Genomic DNA, 24,435 nt, shown 5'->3' with positions numbered 1-24,435 from the left:
AACGTTCTGGACGGTTACTACTCCAGAAATCATTGATAAAATCCATGATATGGTGATGGATGACAGAAGAGTGAAGGTGCGTGAGATTGCTAGTGCTGTGGGCATCTCGAATGAACGGGTACATAATATTTTGCGTCAACATTTGGACATGACAAAGCTATCCGCAAGATGGGTGTCGCGATTGCTCACGCTTGACCAAAAACGAAATCGTGTAAGGACGGTTTGCAGCTGTTCCAGAAGAATCCGCAGGACTTTAAGCGTCGTTTCGTCACTGTGGATGAAACATGGATACATCACTACACTCCTGAGACCAAAGAACAATCTAAACAAAGGGTTACCAAGGGGGAATCTGCGCCAAAAAAAGGCGAAGATCGTTCCTTCGGCCGGAAAGATTATGGCGACTGTCTTTTGGGATTCGCAAGGAATAATCCTCATCGACTATCTGGAAAAGGGTAAAACTATTACAGGTGCATATTATTCATCGTTATTGGACCGTTTGAAAACCGAGCTGCAAGAAAAACGCCCACGATTGGCCCACAAAAAAGTCTTTTTCCATCACGACAACGCACCAGCTCACACCTCAGCAGTTGTGGTCGCAAAATTAATGGAAATAGGGTTCCAACTCGTTTCACATCCCCCCCTATTCTCCAGACTTGGCTCCCTCGGACTACTATTTGTTCCCCAATATGAAGAAATGGCTGGCGGGAAAAAGATTTTATTCAAACGAGGAGGTGATTGCAGAAACGAATGGCTATTTTTCAGACTTGGACAAATCCTATTATTCGGAAGGGATCAACAAACTAGAGCAGCGTTGGACGAAGTGTATAAGCCTAAAAGGAGACTATGTTGAAAAATAAAAAAGGTTTACCCCAAAAAATTAAGTAGTTTTTATTTTTGCACGGACTTTTCAAACGACCCTCCTATTCTACTATGTGTTACTGTGGGTTGCAATGAAGTGGCTAAAAGCTAAATCCTCGGCGTCCTAAAACTAATGACTTAAAGGCTACATAAAGCGTTAATTACTAGTATGAGAACGCCGAAGCCTGTTACGTTTCCACCAATTATTAATTGAAGAAGTGCTATAAGTGGTGTGTTTCAAAACTATCCAACCTTTTATTAATAAAAAAGAAAAATTCAAACTTTGATACAACTATTTCCGTAAAAGTAGCCTCCTCACACTTCTTCCCAACCAAGACGAAACACAGATATGATGCTGTATTTGGCAAGAAAACTGTATCAAATGTGAAGAATTGGTGATTGCATGATCGTGATGGAGTAGCAATGACTAAAAATTTAAGTGACAAAAAAAGTAAAGTAATCGCCTATTTTTTCAGGCGGGGCTTAACGTCCAACTACCAATTAGGTGTCGTGGACGGTGGCGACTAGCAAACATATTTTACTGTAAATTTCTTTTATTAACATTTAAATAAAATCTAAGGCCTAAGACCGGGGAATCGAACCTAGTACCACAATACATATTAGCTTCGCAGGTCTCGCCTCTAACCGTTCGGCTACCGTGGCGCCCAATTCAAGCGACAATTACTTTGACTCTAGCGGCGTGGTTCTTGATGAATGATCAACCAAGGAAAACTACTTACTACCAAGGAGGTTCTGCTTTTGTGAACACTGAGTGGCTAAAGGCAGGGGCACCTGTGGTCAGCTGTGACTTCAGTTTATTGGATAGATAGTTCCAAAATAAGAGTTTAATCGATATCATTACGCTTACAAGATCTTGGACAGTTCAGGCTTCTATGAGGTTGCTATTTGCTGCCCGCTAAAGCTATTATAAATTGAACAATGTTAACAGCTTTCAGTGGACATCTAATAAACATCGCTTCTCAGCTTTTCTGGCTAAGATCAAAGTGTAGGACGTCTACCATAGCTTCCTAACAGTAGTATCCCACAATTTACCGACCCCAAAATCTGGATGGTTATGAAAATAAATTGATGTTATCGTGTCGAAAGTGATGCATTTCGTTCTTCTACACAAAAGCATTTATTTTCCGCACTAATTGTGTAAATAACTACTATAAAAGCTAGTTCTTCAAAATCTTTTTTCGTTTCGTGTAATTAATTATTGAATTTCAATGTGATGTGTCGGCTGGCAGAGTTTAGGCTGGCAAAGTCCGCCTTCTTACTGTCTCCATGTCTCATGGAAGTAATTATAGCTTTCAACGTACCCATAATTAACTTCTTGATTTTTAACTTTCACCTGTTTACTTTTCTAATAATGTTGCTGTAGAATGAAACTTCACTTTTTTTCTTCTTTTTTTTTGAGAGAAGGAAAAGTTTTTTATTTCATATTTTTACGCCCTTAGAAAATTAGCGATGTTTAACAGTAATTTATTTTACAATAACTAGAAAACTTTCAACAATAATCCAATAAATGTTATTACTTTTCTATGACATAAAAGTCTACTTGTAACACGTATGAATTTCATTGACAACTGATCCGTCCTATTTGTGAATGCAGTTGAGAGTGATGTTGCAAAAGATCCAATTCTTTGTACTAAGTTTACTATTAGAAACGGAATATCCACTATTAGTATTGAAACTCACAAATGAAAATCCCTTCGAAATACTAATTCCCTCTTTAATCTGACTGTCTTATCAAAGTAAAAATTAAAGAGCTTCTTAAATAATAATAATAATAATTTTTTTTTTTTTTTTTTGATGGAGGGGGAAAAATGCATAATGCATCGTCGTGGGGAAATGCCCACGGTATGTGGGACCCTCACCCACTAAAAAAACCCACCTCCCCAAGAGGCATTGAAACCCACCCTGGAACCACTTACCCATTACTTCAGGGTGGTGCCTCACAGTAGCCCATATGAGCTCCCACCGGCCTTTATTCAACTCTCTGGAACGACCGGAGCAGACGGAAATCCAGCTCCTGCTTCTTTCTTATCAAGACTGCCTTCACAAAGGTCGCCACCTGGTCCCAGCAGTCTGTGTGAGAGAGCATAATCCCCACTACGGTCTCGGGCGTAATTCTTCCGATCTCCTGTTCCAATCTCTCCCTCTCCGGCACCCATCTATCACACATAAAGAATGTGTGATGGGCGTCATCGAGGTCAGAGTCTCCGAAGATGCATGACGGGTCTCCAACTTTCCCCATCCTATACAGGTACGAGGTGAAGCACCCGTGCCCCGTAAGAAACTGGGTGAGGTAGTAGTCGACCTCGCCATGCTCTCTTCCGGCCCACACAGAAGGGTTGCCAATTAGCCGTGCAGTCCATTTGCCTCGGGTGTCCGTCCGCCACCTCTCATTCCAGGACCGAATTGAGTGTTCCCTGGCCACTACCTTCGCCTCCGATGTTCCAAGGACTTCCCTTAGATCGTAAGCCATTTTACGATCTTGGGCCATCAAATCAATAGGGATCACTCCAGCCACCACTAGTGCCACAGGCTCCGATACCGTCCGATAGGAACAGGCGATCCTTAATGCTCCTCTTCTTTGGACCGAAGCCATCTGCTTCCGGTACTTTTAATAATAATAATAATAATAATAATAAGGGAAGGGATTAGCTATGAGGTTAGCATACTGGACTCCCACGCGGAGGTCCCGGGTTCGAATCCAGCAGCTGACCCTTAGATTTTCTCTTACTAGGAGCTTCTTACAGCTCACAGTCCGATGATGGACAGTGTTGTCTGTAACGAGAGAACACTGTCCGGAGGCCGGCAGTGCACTGGAAAAAGCTCCGGGCGCCAATAACCTCAGCTGTTGATGCGCCAAAAAAAAAATAAAAATAGAAAAAATAAAATGAAATGCCCTCCTCTCACTTTTTGCTCTTACTGCAGGTTTCCTATCCTTTTTCTTGGCAAATGATATCCTTGTCCCATCCTAAAAGCCTCCTTTAACTATTTAGTAAAGGTTTCTAACGAAAATACATTGCTACTTCATTATTTCTGTTTTTTAAAACAATTCTATCGAAATTTTAGATATTAACTGAAGGCAATTTTTTTTATTTTAAGGTTTACCGTTGGTGCGCTACCTTGGGCTCTACATAGATAAACGACTCACGTGGAACCCTCACACTAGACGTAAAAAACAAGCAATAACAAAACGTGCGAAACTGCTTTACAGACTACTTGGACGACGCTCCAAATTACCCATTGAACTCAAACGCTTAATATACAGTACTATCTTCAAACCTATGTTTGGACTTACGGACTAGAGCTGTGGGGTTCAGCCAAACCTACAAACATACGGTCAGTACAAAACATTTCAGTCAAAACTCCTCCGACTCAAATAGCTGATGCTCCATTCTACGGTGACTAACCTCACTCTTCACAGCGACCTTAACATCCCCTTCATACACCAACACGCCAAGACTAAATATCAAAAATTCCATACTGCTCTCTCTACTAGCTCAAATCCTCTTGTACAGTCTCTCGCTTCCTCTGACACATCCCTAACAATCCTCCTCGGCGACTAAATCGCCAGTACTATACTACTCTCTCGACTAGCTCTAATCCTCTTGTACTGTCTCTCGCCTCCTCTGACATCCCTAATACTGCTCGCCGACTGAATCGCCAGTACTATACTACTCTCTCGACTAGCTCTAATCCTCTTGTACTGTCTCTCGCCTCCTCTGACATCCCTAATACTGCTCGCCGACTGAATCGCCAGTGGCCACGCGACTTCCTTGTAGTCTGAAGGCCTAAACGCCATTATTCTCCTATCTCTCCTCTCTCCTCCTCGTATTCTGCTCCTAACATTCTCCTCTCTCCTATAGAGAGTGCTACCGCTTACTGTACACATACAAAGACTGATTGGTACGAATCACTTTTCTTTTTTGGCGGGGAGACACAGAGGATCTCAGTAACGGATATTTCCAATGTAGACTCAAAATCTGCATAATTGCAATTAGTTTCATTTCTTCGTAAAACTAATTACTGAAGAAGTGAGAAAGATTTCTTACCACTTTACAGTGTGATTCATGTTTTCAGCTTCTTTGAGAGAGAGGTGGCTATAGTTGGGGAGCTTTTCCAGTCTACAGACCTAGCTGAATAGCTTTCAAAACCTTTTTTCTATACCACCAGCTCATTACTCTTTACAAGCAATTTACTCTTTCATCTTTTCTAATTTTAATCCTGGTTGCTTACTGCTAAATGACTTAAAAATGAAATAATTTTTGTGCGTAATAATTTATGCAGTTCACAGAAGTTTAATTTCTCTTATTAGATTCTTTCTTAATCATTCAACAATTCCCTCTACATCGTCCACTACATCTTCCACTACAGTCGCCTTAAATTTAAAATAACTCCTTCAAAGCTGGAATGTTCAATTGCATCAGAAGTTAAAGGTCAGTCAGTGTACACTGCACAACGTGGCAGGACAACAGCTCCATTCCTCAGTGGATTTGCTTTGTCAGATATTTTTTGTTAGGAGTAACAAAAAAATATGTCCACCAAGAAGACGAACTAGCAACATTACTAAGAATGTGGAGGACATACGATCTACGTCATCGTTCAACCTTCTCTAATAAGATGGTATTTAAAGGAGTGGTATTTAATATTTCATCAAATAGAATTAAAAATGTACAAGTGATAACTCTTAAATTGAGAATTTGTTTATTTAATTCTTTTAGTACAGTTTCTGCTCCTTGAGAATAATAATCTACCTGAAACACTTTCCTTCATCTTTTGGTACTAAATGGCAAATTGTTTACAGGTTAACTTTTATATTATATTATAATATTTATAATATTATAGACTTTTAACTTTATACTATACAACTAAAGCCATAATCCTCAGCTTTTTGGATTTAAGTAAATATAACTTCAAATTCAAAGAAATTTGGTTGAACCAAAAGTGCCACTTTAGTGTAAAATTTCATTGTTTTTTTCCCCCCAGCAATTAGAGATATTTGTAGAAGTGAAAACAACTAATTTTATCACCACATCTTATAACCAAGTATTTATAAACGTTCAAAACCCAATAATTAACAGAATTTTGTAACTAGATAATTTTAATTATGTTACTGCTCTTTCTCAAAGTATTTTTTATTTTTATCGCTATAAAATGTGTAAAGTATAGTATTTCAAGAATGCTAGTAAACATTTTCACTCGAGTGCAGCTGTTTTGAATTTAACAAAAGAGAGGTTAAACTGCCCCCTAATTGTGCAACAAAAGTGGATGGTGAACATTTATATTTGCAAATTCCACTATCTAACAACAGAACAGAATGTGAATATGTTTGAGTGAGATAGAAACGGAAGTAGGACACAAAAAATAGCGGCATTTCATGCGTATAATTGCACATATATGCGCATACGTAATGCGTAAAGGTACTTTGTTAACAATTTCCACATTAATATCTCAGTATCCTTTGAAGTTTTTAACAACCAATGGTAAAAGAACTTGAGGATTCTTTATAGCTGAGAACATTAAAGAGAAAATATTTTTAAATAAAAAATAATTCAAAGTAGTTTGTTACTAACTAGTGGTAGTTATTACCTTTAACCAGGTGACTGCCATTAGAGTCATATTTTACTACAACGCTTTTCTTTTTTAAAGCTCTAATCTTGTAGAACAATTAATATTGTTATGTACTTTGCAGTTTCATTTAATGGTACCAACAAATACGGCTAATTATCCCTAATTGGTCCTTGTTCTCAACCATTTCCATAAAATTCAACTTTATGCACCAAAAATGCATCTTAATGAAGGTAATCAACGCATTGCTTCAAAGACTGCATCTTGCAGTATTTCATGAAGCTTTACTTAAATGTTTAGATTCATCTCAACACAAACTGAAATGGAAAAAGCTTTTGATGCGACCAAAAAGCATCGATTATATGTCAAAGCTAATGGTTTTTAATATAAATATTTTAAAAATCAACCATGTAAGAGAATATGCTCAAGTTTCATGGTAGAACATCTTCCTATTTCCATTAAAATGGGCACAAAAGATCTTAAAATAATTAACGAGTATCAAACAAAAATGTATAATTATGCGGAATATTAAAAAATAATGATGCTGTTGAAAGCATATCGTTGATTAATCAGTAATAATTAATTTAAGAACTTTTAATTAGCTGGATCAAGTTTACAAGTCTTCTTGAATGAAACTGGCTGTTCCTTTTAAATTAATCGACAGTTAGGCTATAACCTTCTTTTCTTGTAACAACGGAGTTAATTAATAAATGTGCTCTTACAGGCTAGAAAAGAATAAAAAGACTATAACCAAATAAAATAAACTACTTAATTTAGTCTACTTCAACACATTTTTTGGGGGGATTGCAGAGGCAGGCGTAGTTCTATTTATATGAATGAATAAGTCCTTTAATATTAACAGAGAACAGATGTTCTGAGTACAGAACATTAATAAAAGTTCCAAACACAGATGCGCTCTTAAATGGAGTATACGTATGTGTCTGTGTTTAGTTAAAAGTAATTAAAATGGACATGCGACTTACCCTAGCTGAGAACGCTGACGAATCAAACAAGGCGACCACTGTCAACAGTATATAAGAGGCCATCTTCATCACAGCATCTATTCAAACAGAACAGAACTTTATTATTTACTAATTTCATACATAATTATTTAAATAGAAAACCTACTCATCAACAGTTATTCACAGGCGCACTCATGGAGAGGGTTCAGAAGTTTGAAACATAGAAAAATTCAAAGTTTTTCAATAATATTCTATAAAGAAAATATAATTAATTAATTTTATTATTAATCTTTAATTGAACTTTACAACTGCAACAATTGTTGCAACAATCAAATGTGTTAAATGATAAAACAATATCAGGAATATTGAGTGGAGAAGGCGTCACTCCATTATCGTGAATATTTTACTATACTGCTCTCACGATGAGAGCAGATCGCGAGGCTATCTTCTCTTCAATCTTCTTGGAGGATTACCTGGTATTGTGGAAGAAGATAGGTGTTCAATTAGAGGGTTAAGATGAGCAGCGGTTTTAGCAAGATCTTTAACGAAAGAGATTTTGGATGGTGAGGTTAGAATTATAGAACGGAGTGTTAAGCAGTTTTTCGTAGTATTTTTGACTGTAATACCTGTAGGCGCAGATAGTTGGAACGCTTAGTCGATCCCCATACTTCGATGCCGTATGACCAAATAGGTCGCAGTAGCAGAAGGTATAAGAGTCTTTTGATATTTAGGTTAAGTTTCGATCGTTTTTCAAGAAGTTCTGTAGCGAGAAGTTTTGTAGCTTTGGTTAGTTTCTTGTCTATTCAGTCTAGTATGGCGGTATTCCATGTCAACCGTTTGCTTCTAGGTACAGTCCAAGGTAGAGTACTTTGTCCACAGTTGGTACAGGAAATTGGTTGATAAAGATGGGAAGTAAGATTTTTCTTCTAAGAGTAAATACTATTTATATTTTAATTTGGTACCGTTAGTTTTGATTCGCCATTTGTTAAGCCAGCCTTGTAAGTGATTGGTGAGCATTTGAAGAGCCCTTGAAATGGTAAGAGGATCGGAATGAGGAGACAGGATTGCAGTATCGTCAGCATATTTGGATTCTGAGGTATATCTGCTGAATAAGGAGTAAAGAAGAGGACCTAGGATGCTGTCCTAGAGGAACACAAGCTCTAGCTAGATTAAAACCAGATTAAATTGGAAAACTGATTCTCTTAAGTGTTCCATCAGATTGACTGACTTTGTCCAAAAAAGCTTATGGTGCGAACGATTCCAAATACTAAATTTGAATTTCTCGGCGAAACAAACATCAATTTATAGAATAAATATTAATAGAATAATGGATTTGGACTTAAAATACGGATAAATCAGGTGTAAATTGAAAATCGAACAACCACAAGAAGGCTATTCCTTTTCTTAATAGTAGAATAAGAATAATGTAAGATGAAGAAAATAATTATTCGTCTCTTTGTAAAACGTTTTTAAATGAAAACAAAAGTTATTAAAATAAAAAAATGGATGTTAAGTTAGCTACAAAAAGAAAGATCTGTTTTAAAGAAAGACAAAGTAACAGTAATTACAAGTTGATGGAGCAGAGAAGAGAAGTTATTGTACACTGAAGTATAAAAGGAGATTAAAAAAGAGAATAAAAAGTAGAAGAAGAAATAATGGAACAACAAGAGACTGGTAATAAATTCACAGCTGTGGTCTAATTCTAAAAACCATGGTTTAGCGGCTTAACTCAGTCAACCCAATAAAACACACTTTTCTGTTGGTTATACAATGACTTTGGTTAAGTTATTCCCTTTTAAGTTGTTAAGTGATTCCGTTCAATCTTTAAACAAAAAAAAACGTGGAAATCTTCTGCTCGAGAAGAAGGTTTAGGCCGTGATGGGTGAGATTAACAAAATTAAGAATTGGCTATCTAAAAGTTGTAATGTCGGACGATGAAGAGGGGTTTACACAAACTGACAGAAGATACATGACTTTGAACACCTTTAATTGGAGAACTAGATTGGTATAAGGGGAAGATGGCCCCGAATTAAATGGAAGCTGGGAATGAATGAGTGTAGATAACTAAAAGCGAGATTGTAAAGGGGGGTATTTAATGGCAGAATTAAGTTCACTGATATGGCAGAGCTGTTGCAGTTGCTTTTATTGTGTCTTCATTCGCTTTAAAGAACTCTTCGAAGACATAGATAAATAGCTTTACATTTTGTTTTATCTCTCTGTTTTAACATAACAGACAGTTTTTAATTTTTAATTCAAAAAAAAGCTCTACTGTGGCTGTGTCATGGGCACGGCCGTGTGTTGTACGTGAATACGTTTACTTAACGGGTTATATTTTGTATATAAAATATTTTTATTTATGTATTTAGGATGAAATCAAGGAAACAAATAATTACTATGTTACAATATAACTTTATTAATTATAGGTCTGTGATACGAAAAGTATGACACAAATGGCATACACGATATATCGAGATTTCTGGTAAACGTTAAAACAATATAGGTATTACCTAACGTTGTTGGAGAAGTTTCAATATAAGACAAATTGAACACGCTGAGCTCGAAGTCGGGCAATTAGCGGTTTTGTGAGACATCAACATTAAAATCTCCAACTATCATAATTGGTGTAGTAAGATCAGGCTCGTAATCGGGTATAATTTTAGCGATGTTTTTGGAATATTTTAACAACGATCGTAACATAAAGAGTTTAATTTCTGCTAACGCTGTGCCCGGATAGATATACACACACCCGAGTACGAATTTAAAGATGCCATTGACCTTTTTCGTTTACTAGACAGACATCACCAGCTTTTGCATCTTTCATTTCCAAATAAATTTCCGAAATGTCAATGTTAACTCTACTACAATCAGTGAGGCTATTGATGTTGCGATATATGGCGACTCCACCGGCGATTGTTTACCATTCGATTGTTCTTGAGAAGCCCTTTCCAACCGTATACGATCTCTGTATTTGGTTTTGGCTTTTCGACGCGTACAGGCCGCGACATTATATATTTTTGATAATATTTTTTTATTCTAACACCTTATTATATTCACTGTCACTATTTTACACCAATGTTTTATATACAATGGATAGATTGTGATAACAGCTGACGATTAAAACTTAAACGAACATCGTATCTTCTCTGAGTCAAAAGTTATACTAATTGCAAATCTCGATACGCAGCAAAATTATCTCAAAATGGCGACGCTTCCCCCTCCACCGCGCGCGATGCCTCACTGTCCTCGCTTATCGTAATGAATTCTTTGATCCTTTAGCTATCCAGTGGTATAATTTAATTTTGGATGTAGACGATAGATTCGAAACTATAATGCCAAACTGTATCCCCCGATTTTGGTATCATTAGATTTTTTGGATTGCCACCATATGATAGCAAATTTAAAGACGTATTCACGTCAAAAAAATGCACTGTTCTCAAAACTAAGTAGTAAAACTTAGTTTAAAAATTAAATTACCTAATGCTTTTATATTGTTATTATTAATTCAAAAGTTGCAGCCGAAAAATATGAAAATCATATTTATAATTAATTCTTTAATCTAAAGCTTTTTGTTAAAAACAAAGTGTTAATTAATATTCAATTACCTAAATATTTAATTCAGAACAACGTCAGGGAAATATGAATTATTGTTGGAGTTCTTTTTTCTGTTTAAAAACAAAATTAAATATTCAAAAGATATTTTTAGTTGAAAAGTTTAAAAAAAATGTATGGTATTATTGAATTATGGCAAATTATAATTGAAATGCAGCAATAAAAACTGCACGAAAGTGATCACTGAATACTTTTAATTACAAAATCAAATATTTCTTTGTTTAATTTAAAAACAATCACAGAAAATTTATAGTTTCAGGCAAATTTATAGTTTCAGGCAACATTGCGTGTATAAAGGGTCCATCTCGTGATCAATTGTTATCTTTACTGCAATGCTTTTTCTTTTTTTTTAATCAATCAATTGCATCAATAATGTAAAACAAAAATACTGATTTGGAAAATATTAAACTGATCTACATTTGTTTAGAACTTGCTTATAGCTTTCTTTAAAAAAGTTTATAAAAATGTTCGAGATAATGAATCTTGTTAAATGTTTATTCTAAAACTAAGAGGAGTTTTCTTTGCTGTTCATAAAATGTTTAAATGAGAAATAGACACGAAAATACAAGCCATTTTTGAGCAAATCAAGGAAAAAACAAAAAATGCAACAATTATTTAGTTGTGCCTAACCTTTTGGAATTACGAGGGTCGTTTGAAAAGTCGGTGCAAAAATAAAAACTACTTAATTTTTGGGGGTTAACCTTTTTTATTTTTCAACATAGTCTCCTTTTAGGCTTATACACTTCGTCCAACGCTGCTCTAGTTTGTTGATCCCTTCCGAATAATAGGATTTGTCCAAGTCTGAAAAATAGCCATTCGTTTCTGCAATCACCTCCTCGTTTGAATAAAATCTTTTTCCCGCCAGCCATTTCTTCATATTGGGGAACAAATAGTAGTCCGAGGGAGCCAAGTCTGGAGAATAGGGGGGATGTGTAACGAGTTGGAACCCTATTTCCATTAATTTTGCGACTACAACTGCTGAGGTGTGAGCTAGTGCGTTGTCGTGATGGAAAAGGACTTTTTTGTGGGCCAATTTTTCTTGCAGCTCGGTTTTCAAACGGTCCAATAACGATGAATAATATGCACCTGTAATAGTTTTACCCTTTTCCAGATAGTCGATGAGGATTATTCCTTGCGAATCCCAAAAAGACAGTCGCCATAATCTTTCCGGCCGAAGGAACGGTCTTCGCCTTTTTTTGGCGCAGATTTCCCCTTGGTAAACCATTGTTTAGATTGTTCTTTGGTCTCAGGAGTGTAGTGATGTATCCATGTTTCATCCACAGTGACGAAACGACGCTTAAAGTCCTGCGGATTCTTCTGGAACAGCTGCAAACCGTCCTTGCAACACTTCACACGATTTCGTTTTTGGTCAAGCGTGAGCAATCGCGGCACCCATCTTGCGGATAGCTTTGTCATGTCCAAATGTTGATGCAAAATATTATGTACCCGTTCATTCGAGATGCCCACAGCACTAGCAATCTCACGCACCTTCACTCTTCTTTCATCCATCACCATATCATGGATTTTATCAATGATTTTTGTATTAGTAACCTCAACAGGGCGTCCAGAACGTTCAGCGTCACTTGTGCCCATATGGTCACTCCGAAAATTTTGAAACCACTTATAAACTGTTCTAATCGAAGGTGCAGAGTCACCTTAATGTTTATCAAGCTTCTCTTTAGTCTCCTGAGGCGTTTTGCCTTTCATAAAGTAGTGTTTAATCAACACACGAAATTCTTTTTCGTCCATTTTTTGAAAATCACTCGACTTCCTCGATTCAAACGAATGCCAAACACAAAGAAATAGACCGATCTGGCTGAAACTTGGTGTGTGTTCTTCCAAGAGATGCTACTAACTAAACATAACCTCGATACGCGCCAGTAGTGCTATCTCTCTGACTTTGCACGGACTTTTCAAACGACCCTCGTAAATCTCACTTCTAGTCGATTATTTTAAAAACAAAATTGGATTTTAACGTTTAGATATAGATATTACATTTTGAGATTTCCCAAAAACAATTATTTTAAACCGGTTCTTGCTTTTAAAATTATGTTTGTCTGAAGTGACATCTAAACAGGAATTATAATAACTTGTAGCTTGCCTTCTGATGGGACCCCTGTGGGTTTTTGAAACTAGATTTCAATTCTGGAATGAAATGTATCTGAAAAAAAAATTAACATTGAATATAATTCTAAAATGAGTCACTCATTTTTTTTATTTTGCTAATTCGAACAGTTCTTTAAAGTTTTCGTTTAATTCACTGTATTTTTTGTTAGCTTAACTTAGTTTAGCGTAAAGAAATATGAGGATTACAACAATATGATAAATCTCAAATGGATTATTATTAATTATACCAGTTTTATTAAAATAAACAAATAAATAAAGGTATGTTTTAGAATATTTTTAGTATTTTCGAAAGTAATTTAACATGTAGTTCAAATTTTTCATAAAAAATTACATTAAGCGTATTAATTATTTGTATTTTTAAGCTTAACAATACAAACCAGTTAATGGGGGCTCAGGAAGGCAGTTGAAATCCCAAGAAATGTGGAGCGGCGGAGCAGGATGTACCATCTTTTGGAGAGGAAGGATTATTAAGGAGTTTTTGGTAGTGATAATCCTAATATCAGTGACTCACTTTTATTATGGAGGATATGTGAATCTCTTTCCTTCCAAGGAAGTGGCTATTTTCAATCTCTAGCGTTTTCCCCAGATAGCCTATTGGTTATCAGAGCTGGAGAGGTGCATTTCCTCCGAGGTGGCATGCATTTATTATTTTGAAAAGTGTAATGAATAAACTTAAAACCAGCTGCAGCTGATTACTGTGTTGTGCTTGCGGCTGTTTTTATGAACAGTGGCAGGTAAAAATGATTCTGGTTGTTCATGGCACAGCAGAATCACGCAGTTAATGGTACCAAATTCATATATGCGGCAAATCAAAAGAAAGTTGTTGCACCGATTATAATGCAAGTGATGCAACAATCAATCAAGCAAAATTGATACAGGATACAAAGAAAGTTGCATAAACTCTATAACAGCTAACCTCTCAAAAACTCTTTTTGCAATTCAGCAGTTTCTGAGTTCTCAATCCCCATTAACCCATCATTTTTTGTACAGTATCCCATTTTCAAAACAAAATATCTATACTTTATTTGGACCGGAAATTACTACAATTACCAAGGCAGACATTTATGGTGATTAAAGAATAAAGTTTAAAAAAAAGAAAAAAACGCTGATAAAATTACATATTTGATAAGCAGCGCAAATGATAAAGCAAATTAAACTATCTAGGGAAATTAGGTGGAAAGCTGTCGACAACTAAAAGAAACTTTCAAGGGTTACAACTATTAGTAACCCTAGTTTTAGAGTGGTGTTAATGACCACACGAATAGTAATTTACTAGTTTTCTGTTCTATAAATTACTAGTGTGGCGGCCAGAAATGACACAGTTCTCTGCATAATAAAATTACTTCCATTCCAAGATTGTTCACACTCTATTTTCTTTAATTTCCGACAAATTTTTCACTGATTCAATCTAATTGTTTCTCATGCTTTCTGATCAATAGTTTTTTCTTCAGCTTTTTTGATATCCTTTAAAATTTAACACGAATATGGGTTCTCTCTTTTGCCAATACTGTTTTAGAGTAATGTTTCTGGACATCACCTCAGATAGATCATTTTCCATTCTATGGTTGCAATGGACTAATTTTTTGTAAACAAAGTTGCATCAATTAAGTCATATTTTAAGATTAAAATTATCAAAAAAACATTAAGGGCCCAATAAATAACTTCTTCAATTGATTAATCAGATGCAAAAGGTACTTTGCTCCATTACTTGTGTTCTGAATTCACCAGTCTACTAAAGAAAATAGTAATTATTACTAAGGATTCAAGATTGGCGAGGAATCGGTCAAATAAAAAACAACTCGTCTTTTTGCCAACGTTTCGACAAATATATTGTCTTCTTCAGGGCCTGGATATTACAAATACAAATATAAATTCTTTATAATTATTGAAACTTACGTGGCTATACGGGTTGGTCGAGTTACAGAAACTAAGAGCCAGAACTGGAGAACAGGGATATTATAGATACGAGGGTCGTTTGAAAAGTCCGTGCAAAGTCAGAGAGATAGCACCACTGGCGCGTATCGAGGTTATGTTTAGTTAGTAGCATCTCTTGGAAGAACACACACCAAGTTTCAGCCAGATCGGTCTATTTCTTTGTGTTTGGCATTCGTTTGAATCGAGGAAGTCGAGTGATTTTCAAAAAATGGACGAAAAAGAATTTCGTGTGTTGATTAAACACTACTTTATGAAAGGCAAAACGCCTCAGGAGACTAAAGAGAAGCTTGATAAACATTATGGTGACCTGCACCTTCGATTAGAACAGTTTATAAGTGGTTTTAAAATTTTCGGAGTGGCCATATGGGCACAAGTGACGCTGAACGTTCTGGACGCCCTGTTGAGGTTACTACTCCAGAAATCATTGATAAAATCCACGATATGGTGATGGATGACAGAAGAGTGAAGGTGCGTGAGATTGCTAGTGCTGTGGGCATCTCGAATGAACGGGTACATAATATTTTGCATCAACATTTGGACATGACAAAGCTATCCGCAAGATGGGTGCCGCGATTGCTCACGCTTGACCAAAAACGAAATCGTGTGAAGTGTTGCAAGGACGGTTTGCAGCTGTTCCAGAAGAATCCGCAGGACTTTAAGCGTCGTTTCGTCACTGTGGATGAAACATGGATACATCATTACACTCCTGAGACCAAAGAACAATCTAAACAGTGGGTTACCAAGGGGGAATCTGCGCCAAAAAAGGCGAAGACCGTTCCTTCGGCCGGAAAGATTATGGCGACTGTCTTTTGGAATTCGCAAGGAAAAATCCTCATCGACTATCTAGAAAAGGGTAAAACTATTACAGGTGCATATTATTCATCGTTATTGGACCGTTTGAAAACCGAGCTGCAAGAAAAACGCCCACGATTGGCCCACAAAAAAGTCCTTTTCCATCACGACAACGCACTAGCTCACACCCCAGCAGTTGTGGTCGCAAAATTAATGGAAATAGGGTTCCAACTCGTTTCATATCCCCCCTATTCTCCAGACTTGGCTCCCTCGGACTACTATTTGTTCCCCAATATGAAGAAATGGCTGGCGGGAAAAAGATTTTATTCAAACGAGGAGGTGATTGCAGAAACGAATGGCTATTTTTCAGACTTGGACAAATCCTGTTATTCGGAAGGGATTAACAAACTAGAGCAGCGTTGGACGAAGTGTATAAGCCTAAAAGGAGACTATGTTGAAAAATAAAAAAGGTTTACCCCAAAAAATTAAGTAGTTTTTATTTTTGCACGGACTTTTCAAACGACCCTCGTACAAATATAGCGGGACTTACACGGGAATTTTGGTAATGACAATGGGACAGATACAATAGACTAATTACAATGTTCAATTTTGACAAAGGAGTAAATAAAATAGATATTGGGAAATTTCATTAATACAAAAAAACAAACAGGAAAAACCAAAAGCCCTTATGAACTAAATACCATAAGAACCAAATGATTAGAAGTAAATTTAAAAAACACAGCAATAATTATGTACAGAAGTTAGATATCTTTCTATTTTTATTGTATTTATTTGTATTGTTAATTTTTTTTTTATTTGTCGAAACGTTGGCAAAAAGACTTATTTGACCGATTCCTCACCAATCTTGAATCCTTAGTTTAATAATTTACGGTCACGAAGCCTATATATTCGGTAATTATTACCTTTATGTCAAACTGGGTGTAAAATAAGACCACCTCAGACAAAATATTTTATTAATATTTTAGGTATTCATAAATAGGATTAAGAATGACGCAGAAGCTTTTAGAGATAATTGTCAAAGAGGTAGAATGAACCAAGTCTTGCCAAAAAGCAAATAATTAGGAGTCAATAATCAGGATGATTTGAAGGAAGATATTTGGTCATGACTTCGACACTAAAGAAATAATAATACATTTTTCGAATCTCATGATTACTGGTCATGTAGCTGCAGAAATGCTTAACTCAGATGAGCATGCACATTCTCTACTGCTGTTGATATTAACAATCATGATATTCATAATCAATATGCAGTATTATGCTGGTTGCGAACTCATTACAATTTACATTCGTACTTTCTAACTATATGTTGGCTTGAAAAGTATATTTTTAGTCCCATTTGATGCGGGCAAAAGAAAGAGCTAAAGAATCTTTGCAATGAATGCGTGCATGCATGTGTTTGTGTAGAAAGAGAGGCCACCAGGGAACATGACGATGCATGGAACCCCCACACAGCAGGGAGCCTGCAGCTTGGCATAGGAGCAAACTGGCCCCAAGTCCTCGTACTTTACTGTTTCCTGCTCCACCGCTCCCAGTCCTCCACTAACACGGCCATCATATGAAATCTTGGTCTTATTATTAACAACCAAGAGCATTAAGAACCGTTATGCATTCTCCACAGTTTAATGTTCCTCCATATTGTGTCATATTAACTTTTTAAATATAGGTGGATTCAGTTATTACTTCGGCCGCAATTAGCCTAGTATTCGCGTATCAAACTAACAAAGGACAATTTTGTACTTTCTTCTTCATTAAAAGAATCGCTTTTCAACCTTAAACTAATAGAATGATAGCAGATGAATAAATCGCCTCGGACAAGAGGAGTGGAAAGCAGACTGTAAGTTCTGATGAAAGTTTCTAGTAGCGAATTCGAGCAACTTGATTTACAATCGGAATTGCTAACTCTGTGTCGATGGTTAGATTTGAAACATAAAATGGAGCGATAGTGCGGAGAATTTTGGACTGAAGAGATTGAATTCGTTGAAGATTGGAGCGTTTCGTTACACCCCACAGTTCCATACTGTACTCCAGGTGGGTTTTTTGGCGTTGAAGTTTAAATCAGAGGCTTGTTATTAAGAGAAAACTTACATCGTTGGTCTAGCAGTCGTTTAAGTAGTCGATAACGCCTGTTCGCTTCAGTTCGTTTAAGTCGTGTGTGCTGGGACCCGTCAATCTTTTTTTCTAAATACAGCCCAAGAAAACGGACAACATTGGCATCAGGAACAAAAATTAATTCATAACATAGAAGGCCGAAGGAAGAGGTTAGGGCAGATAGAGCAGGTAGTGTTTTGAACTTGGTAACAGTTTTTAAATTTAAATTGTAGCAATAAGAGGATCGGAATGAGGAGATAAGATTGCAGTATAATCAGCAAAGGTAGAAAGAATGGTATTTAGTTGTTGAGGTATATCTGCTGTATATAAGGAGTAAAGAAGAGGACCTATGACACTGCCCTGAGGAACACCAGCTCGAGCTACACGAACTCTACAAACACACATCAACCACTTACAGGACTGGCTCAAATGGAGAATCAAAACTAACGTTACGCAGTCAAAGTTTATAGTATTTACTCTCAGACGGAAAATCCTACCTCCTATCTTCTTGAACCAAACTCCTATACCAACTGTGGACAAAGTACGCTACCTTGGACTGTACCTAGACAAACGGTGGACATGGATTCCCCATACTAGACTGAAAAGACAAGAAACTAACCAACGCTACAAAACTTCTCATCAGACTACTTGACAAACGTTCAAAACTTACCCTACAAAACAAAAGACTCTTATATCTACTGTTACTGCGTCCCATTTGGTCATACGGCATCGAAGTATGGGGATCGACTAAGCGTTCCAACTCACTACGCCTCCAGGCATTACAGTCAAAAATACTTCGAAAACTTCTTAACGCTCCGTTCTATGTATCTAATCTCACTATCCATAATGATCTCAAAATCCCTTTCATTACAGATGTTGCTAACACTCGTTTCTTCAAAGTTCATTCCTCTACAGCAGCTCATCCTAACCCTCTCATAGAACACCTATCTTCCTCCACATTACCAGGTAATCCTCTAAGGTGACTGAAGAGAAGATGGCCTCGGGATCTTCTCTTATCGTGTGAGCAAAGCACGTTACTGGAGTGACACCACTGGGTGCCTTCTCCAATCATCTTTTACCATATTTGCTTGTTGAAACAACTGTTGCAGTTACAATTACAATAAAAGATTTAAAAAAAATAAATTGTAGAAAAACTAAATTCAGAGAACTTCAATGAACAGTGACTGAGTGACAGTTGATGTTAAAATAGTACATCTCATACAGTTTAGCATTATTTGTTGAAATCATGAGATTTTTAAACTAGATAATCATAGGTTGGAGAATAACTCTGAGAGATTCTGATAAGTGTGGGTATGTGATAATTCTACATAAAGATGAGAAGCTTACAATTACCCTAGATTCTACGCGACAACGCAAAGATAAATAGGCAATCCTTTTTATCAGACATACTCTAAAAAGAGATATTATCCGTCCAATATAAAAGCACAAATTAGGTGCCAGATGTGAAATTCTCGTAGAATTTCTCTTGTTCTAATTTACATAATAAAATGTTAAAACTATTTCGAACATAACACCGACCACAAAATTTGATCTAATAAAGAAAATGGTTAAGAAAAAATTGTCGCAGCCATTTTATCGGAAAAGATTAATATCGGATTCAATTTGAAATGCCAAATTTGAGCTTTCTACGAATTTAGATTGTTTCCTATTCAGAGGGTCTCATTATCGATATATTCGGTACCAGTGCAATCGAAAATCAGTTCAATCGAATAGCAAAATATTTAATTCCTAATAATTGTTTGGAATCTAACAACAATTTTGTTTCATTATTAGAAACCATTTGCCAACTAAAACCGTTACAACGTTAATCAGCTCATCAAGGAAGCCACCTCCATTTATTATTTATTTATTTTAGGATGCTGGGGACTCGTCCAGATTATGGCTTCTCCCAAATAGAATAAATGCTGCACTTTAGCGAAGAAGATAGAAGTACGAAAGAGAGTTCAGGTTATAAATACCTATAATACTCAAATACTCCGGCTACAAGAGCTTGGAGTCAATCACCGTGGTTTTGAAGCTAGTCTTAATCGATTCGATTTTATTACTCATTCTTTTTTTTTCTCTCTCTCTCTCTTTTTTTTGGCATTGGCTTCCGCCATACAGCCAGCATCGTCTAGGTGCTTATCACTAGAATATCACTCACTCTCCATTCTTACTTATAAATACATTCGCTTCACACATTCATCATTCTACTATATACCGCTTTTTACATAAACTACAGCTAATGGATGGATCAGCACTCTGTGCTCCTGCCATCCTTATAGCTTAACCAAAATTAAAATCACGTAAACCTTCTCTAAGCATTTTCTTCCATTCATTCTAATTCGGCTATAGCTTTTAAATACATTCATATTTCATTGCTAGCTCTGCTATCGACTTAAGCGCATAAATGTTGGTGGAGAATATAATGTCTTCGTAGCTACTCATTCTTACTACAAGCCATTATGATTTCATTAACTTCCCAGACAGATCCTAACTTCGCTTAGCAACTAACATCAGTATCCGTTCAAACTAACATATAAAACCAAAAACTCCCATTAAGTAATCATACTTCAAAACTCTAAAGAGATCTAGTCTATTTAAAGAGTTACATTACAGCCTGTAATATCTAGCAGCCATCATTTGGTGACAGATGTGAACAGACATGCTGTACTACTAGGGTTTATATTTATTCTTATGGCCTACACATGTAATGCAATTCTATAGTCTACAGTCTAAGGTTTGTTAAGCCTAATAAACAGTATACATTACAGTATATTTACAAAACATGTAAAAGAAAACAAAGTACGAGTACTATACTAGTTGAATAATAATTAAGTAACCATCGATAAGACATCGATACCGCTAAAGTAACGGTATTTATAAAAAGCCTATGCCCCTATGAATTCATCGCCAGACTTTACCATTTTAAAAATCTTTAATTAAGCTCTTGTAAATTAATTAACGCAAATTCTTGTTTATCTTTTTCTTTTTTTTTGAGTGTAAAACAATCATGAAGTGAAAAAAAAACAAAGATATCGTAAATAATACAAAAGGCTTTGTTAATTTTAATAAATGATTTACATATTATATTATATATGATTAGGTTGCTAAATAAATAATAGGGAGGTTGTAATTTAAAATGATTGAAGTCGAGGAAGTTGATATTATATTGAAGTAGGCGTACTTTTAATGGTATGCGCAAATCAATCTTTTGAGTACATTGATGGTTGAACGACATGACAACGAATCTTGAACTTATTGAATCTTTACTAAAATTCGTTCATTAATTTAGGATTTAATTATGAAAAGCTATTGACGTAAAGGAATAATAAGTATATGAACATAAAGGTACTTTAATAATATCTTAGAGAATAACTCTGAGTTAAATTTGGCGACAGATGTGTCCGCTGTTTTCTTGTCCTTAATTAATTATTCAATAATTAAAGTTGAATTGTTTAATCATTAAGAAGGGAAATTTAACAATAATAAATCTGAATTCCAAATTTCATTACGTACGAAGTTTTACTGTGTAATATATGAAACAATTATCACAAGCATTTTCTTCCTGCTATTTACCTTTCAATAAATAGAAATAGAAAAGAAATTTATTATTCTGGGACAGCTGTCCCCTAAGAATAAATACAGGAACAATTAGAGGCCTTAATAGTTTGGTCTGTGATTAAACAGAAAATAAATAAGTATTTACAAAAAGTGAAAATAAAAATAACAGCAGAAATTAAGGAAATAAATTAAAACAATTAGAATTTCGGAGGAAGCTGAATAGAAAGGAGATAACTGAATAGACGGGATTTAAAGATAGATAGGGTAGGAGCACGGCGGACAGATGATGGCAAGGAGTTCCAGAGAGAGGTAGCACGTATAAGGAAGGATTTGTCAAAGGATGAGGTACAGTGAGAGGGAATATAGAGATCGGAGGAACGAGATCTAGTATTACGAGAATGTATCGAGGATTTAAACTTAAGGAGTTGAAAAATATAGGACGGCCTTTGAGACTGGATGACTTGAAAAAGGAAAGAAGCCAAAAAATATTAGCGGCGATAGGCAGGAAAAAGCCTCTTCAACTCATCGTAGCAGTGCGAAATGCGAGAGTCTCTGGAAATGCTGAAAATAAATCTTATGAAGCAGTTCATGAGGCGCTTTAGCTTTAAATATGTTTAAACATTATCATTAAATTAAGATGGATTTCTTGCATGCCATCCATTCCTTTGCTAGATCCTGCTGAAGTAATTGCCCTATCAAGCTAGCTCTTCTTTATCCCATTTTGCCAGGCCCAGCCAAATCTTTCTTGGTTACTACTTCTCTCGATTTGACTATCGTAAACTCCGTTTGGTATTTTTTCATAGAGCACACTCTACTAATGAGTAAACCACAGGAGAGGCCAGTCTTTATTGGATCTATTTTGAAAAGTTCAGACTACCTGTCACCCGTAAGTTACATTTCTGTTTCCAATAATCAAGAATTTTCTTTAGCATCCTAATCTCCGCCTCCTAAGAAAATTGCTGCATAATTTCATAATTTGGTGAGTATAATACTCGAAAATCCGTTGTTTTAGACAGAATTTTTATCTATCTTACGTCAGAAGGTTCACCTATTGTTTTAATTTCTAGATCGCTGCATCCAAATACGAGGGTCGTTTGAAAAGTCCGTGCAAAGTCAGAGAGATAGCACTACTGGCGCGTATCGAGGTTATGTTTAGTTAGTAGCATCTCTTGGAAGAACACACACCAAGTTTCAGCCAGATCGGTCTATTTCTTTGTTTTTGGCATTCGTTTGAATCGAGGAAGTCGAGTGATTTTCAAAAAATGGACGAAAAAGAATTTCGTGTGTTGATTAAACACTACTTTATGAAAGGCAAAACGCCTCAGGAGACTAAAGAGAAGCTTGATAAACATTATGGTGACTCTGCACCTTCGATTAGAACAGTTTATAAGTGGTTTTAAAATTTTCGGAGTTGCCATATGGGCACAAGTGACGCTGAACGTTCTGGACGCCCTGTTGAGGTTACTACTCCAGAAATCATTGATAAAATCCATGATGTGGTGATGGATGACAGAAGAGTGAAGGTGCGTGAGATTGCTAGTGCTGTGGGCATCTCGAATGAACGGGTACATAATATTTTGCATCAACATTTTTATCATGACAATGCTATCCGCAAGATGGGTGCCGCGATTGCTCACGCTTGACCAAAAACGAAATCGTGTGATGTGTTGCAAGGACGGTTTGCAGCTGTTCCAGAAGAATCCGCAGGACTTTAAGCGACGTTTCGACACTATGGATGAAACATGGATACATCACTACACTCCTGAGACCAAAGAACAATCTAAACAATGGGTTACCAAGGGGGAATCTGCGCCAAAAAAGGCGAACGGACGGAAAGATTATGGCGACTGCCTTTTGGGATTCGCAAGGAATAATCCTCATCGACTATCTGGAAAAGGGTAAAACTATTACAGGTGCATATTATTCATCGTTATTGGACCGTTTGAAAACCGAGCTGCAAGAAAAACGCCCACGATTGGCCCACAAAAAAGTCCTTTTCCATCACGACAACGCACCAGCTCACACCTCAGCAGTTGTGGTCGCAAAATTAATGGAAATAGGGTTCCAACTCGTTTCACATCCCCCCTATTCTCCAGATTTGGCTCCCTCGGACTACTATTTGTTCCCCAATATGAAGAAATGGCTGGCGGGAAAAATATTTTATTCAAACGAGGAGGTGATTGCAGAAACGGATGGCTATTTTTCAGACTTGGACAAATCCTATTATTCGGAAGGGATCAACAAACTAGAGCAGCGTTGGACGAAGTGTATAAGCCTAAAAGGAGACCATGTTGAAATATAAAAAAGGTTTACCCCAAAAAATTAAGTAGTTTTTATTTTTGCACGGACTTTTCAAACGACCCTCGTATGTTAAATGCACCCTAGAGAGTAGAGACATTACAATTTTGAACCACTTTCAGCTTGTTTCCAAGGGCTCAAGCCGATTTCATCTCAGACAGGTTGTTGTTCTATTTTTTCCCCCTTAATTTCAAATCTCCATTGCTCGGAATCCAGTTTTTTTTTTTTTTTTTGAGTCTTGAGTAATTATGTCTTGGTTGGCGGGAAATGGAAGTTTTTATAAGCGGATTACCATTCTCAACAGCACATAATTCTATTTCGGAGGTACAACTCCAAATAGACCTTGAACAGAAACGGTGACATTGGATTTTGGGTTCTTATTAAACAGAATTACAACTTGCCTTGATTTGGAAAGTGCTTTCTTAAGTCGTACGTCTCCCCGGCTAATGGAGGTTAAAGGGGACATTATAGTTAGTCTTCCACATCGCCTGCCATAATTTGGTGGAACGCTAAAGTATGCTTTTTCTCAGCTGTATGAACATACGAGAATCGCAATTTCTACATCTTTCGATACAGCTTGATGTTTTTATAGCAATTG

General features: G+C 36.4%; 1 protein-coding gene across 1 annotated transcript in view; it reads right to left on the bottom strand.

The window, feature by feature from the left end:
- LOC141460880 (uncharacterized) overlaps window positions 1-24,435 on the bottom strand; it is a 130,800-nt gene that overhangs the window by 75,916 nt on the left and 30,449 nt on the right. Inside the window, exon 2 of the mRNA XM_074141306.1 lies at window positions 7,425-7,501. Within this exon, the coding sequence (XP_073997407.1) occupies window positions 7,425-7,493 (69 nt within the window). The 5' untranslated portion in view covers window positions 7,494-7,501. The remainder of the gene's footprint in view (window positions 1-7,424; window positions 7,502-24,435) is intronic.

Source organism: Rhodnius prolixus, unplaced genomic scaffold, assembly GCF_049639745.1.
Source record: "Rhodnius prolixus isolate KJV_2025 unplaced genomic scaffold, Rpr scaffold_6, whole genome shotgun sequence".
In the NCBI taxonomy this organism is placed as follows: Eukaryota; Metazoa; Arthropoda; class Insecta; order Hemiptera; family Reduviidae; genus Rhodnius; species Rhodnius prolixus.
This window is presented reverse-complemented; position numbering and strand designations above follow the sequence as displayed.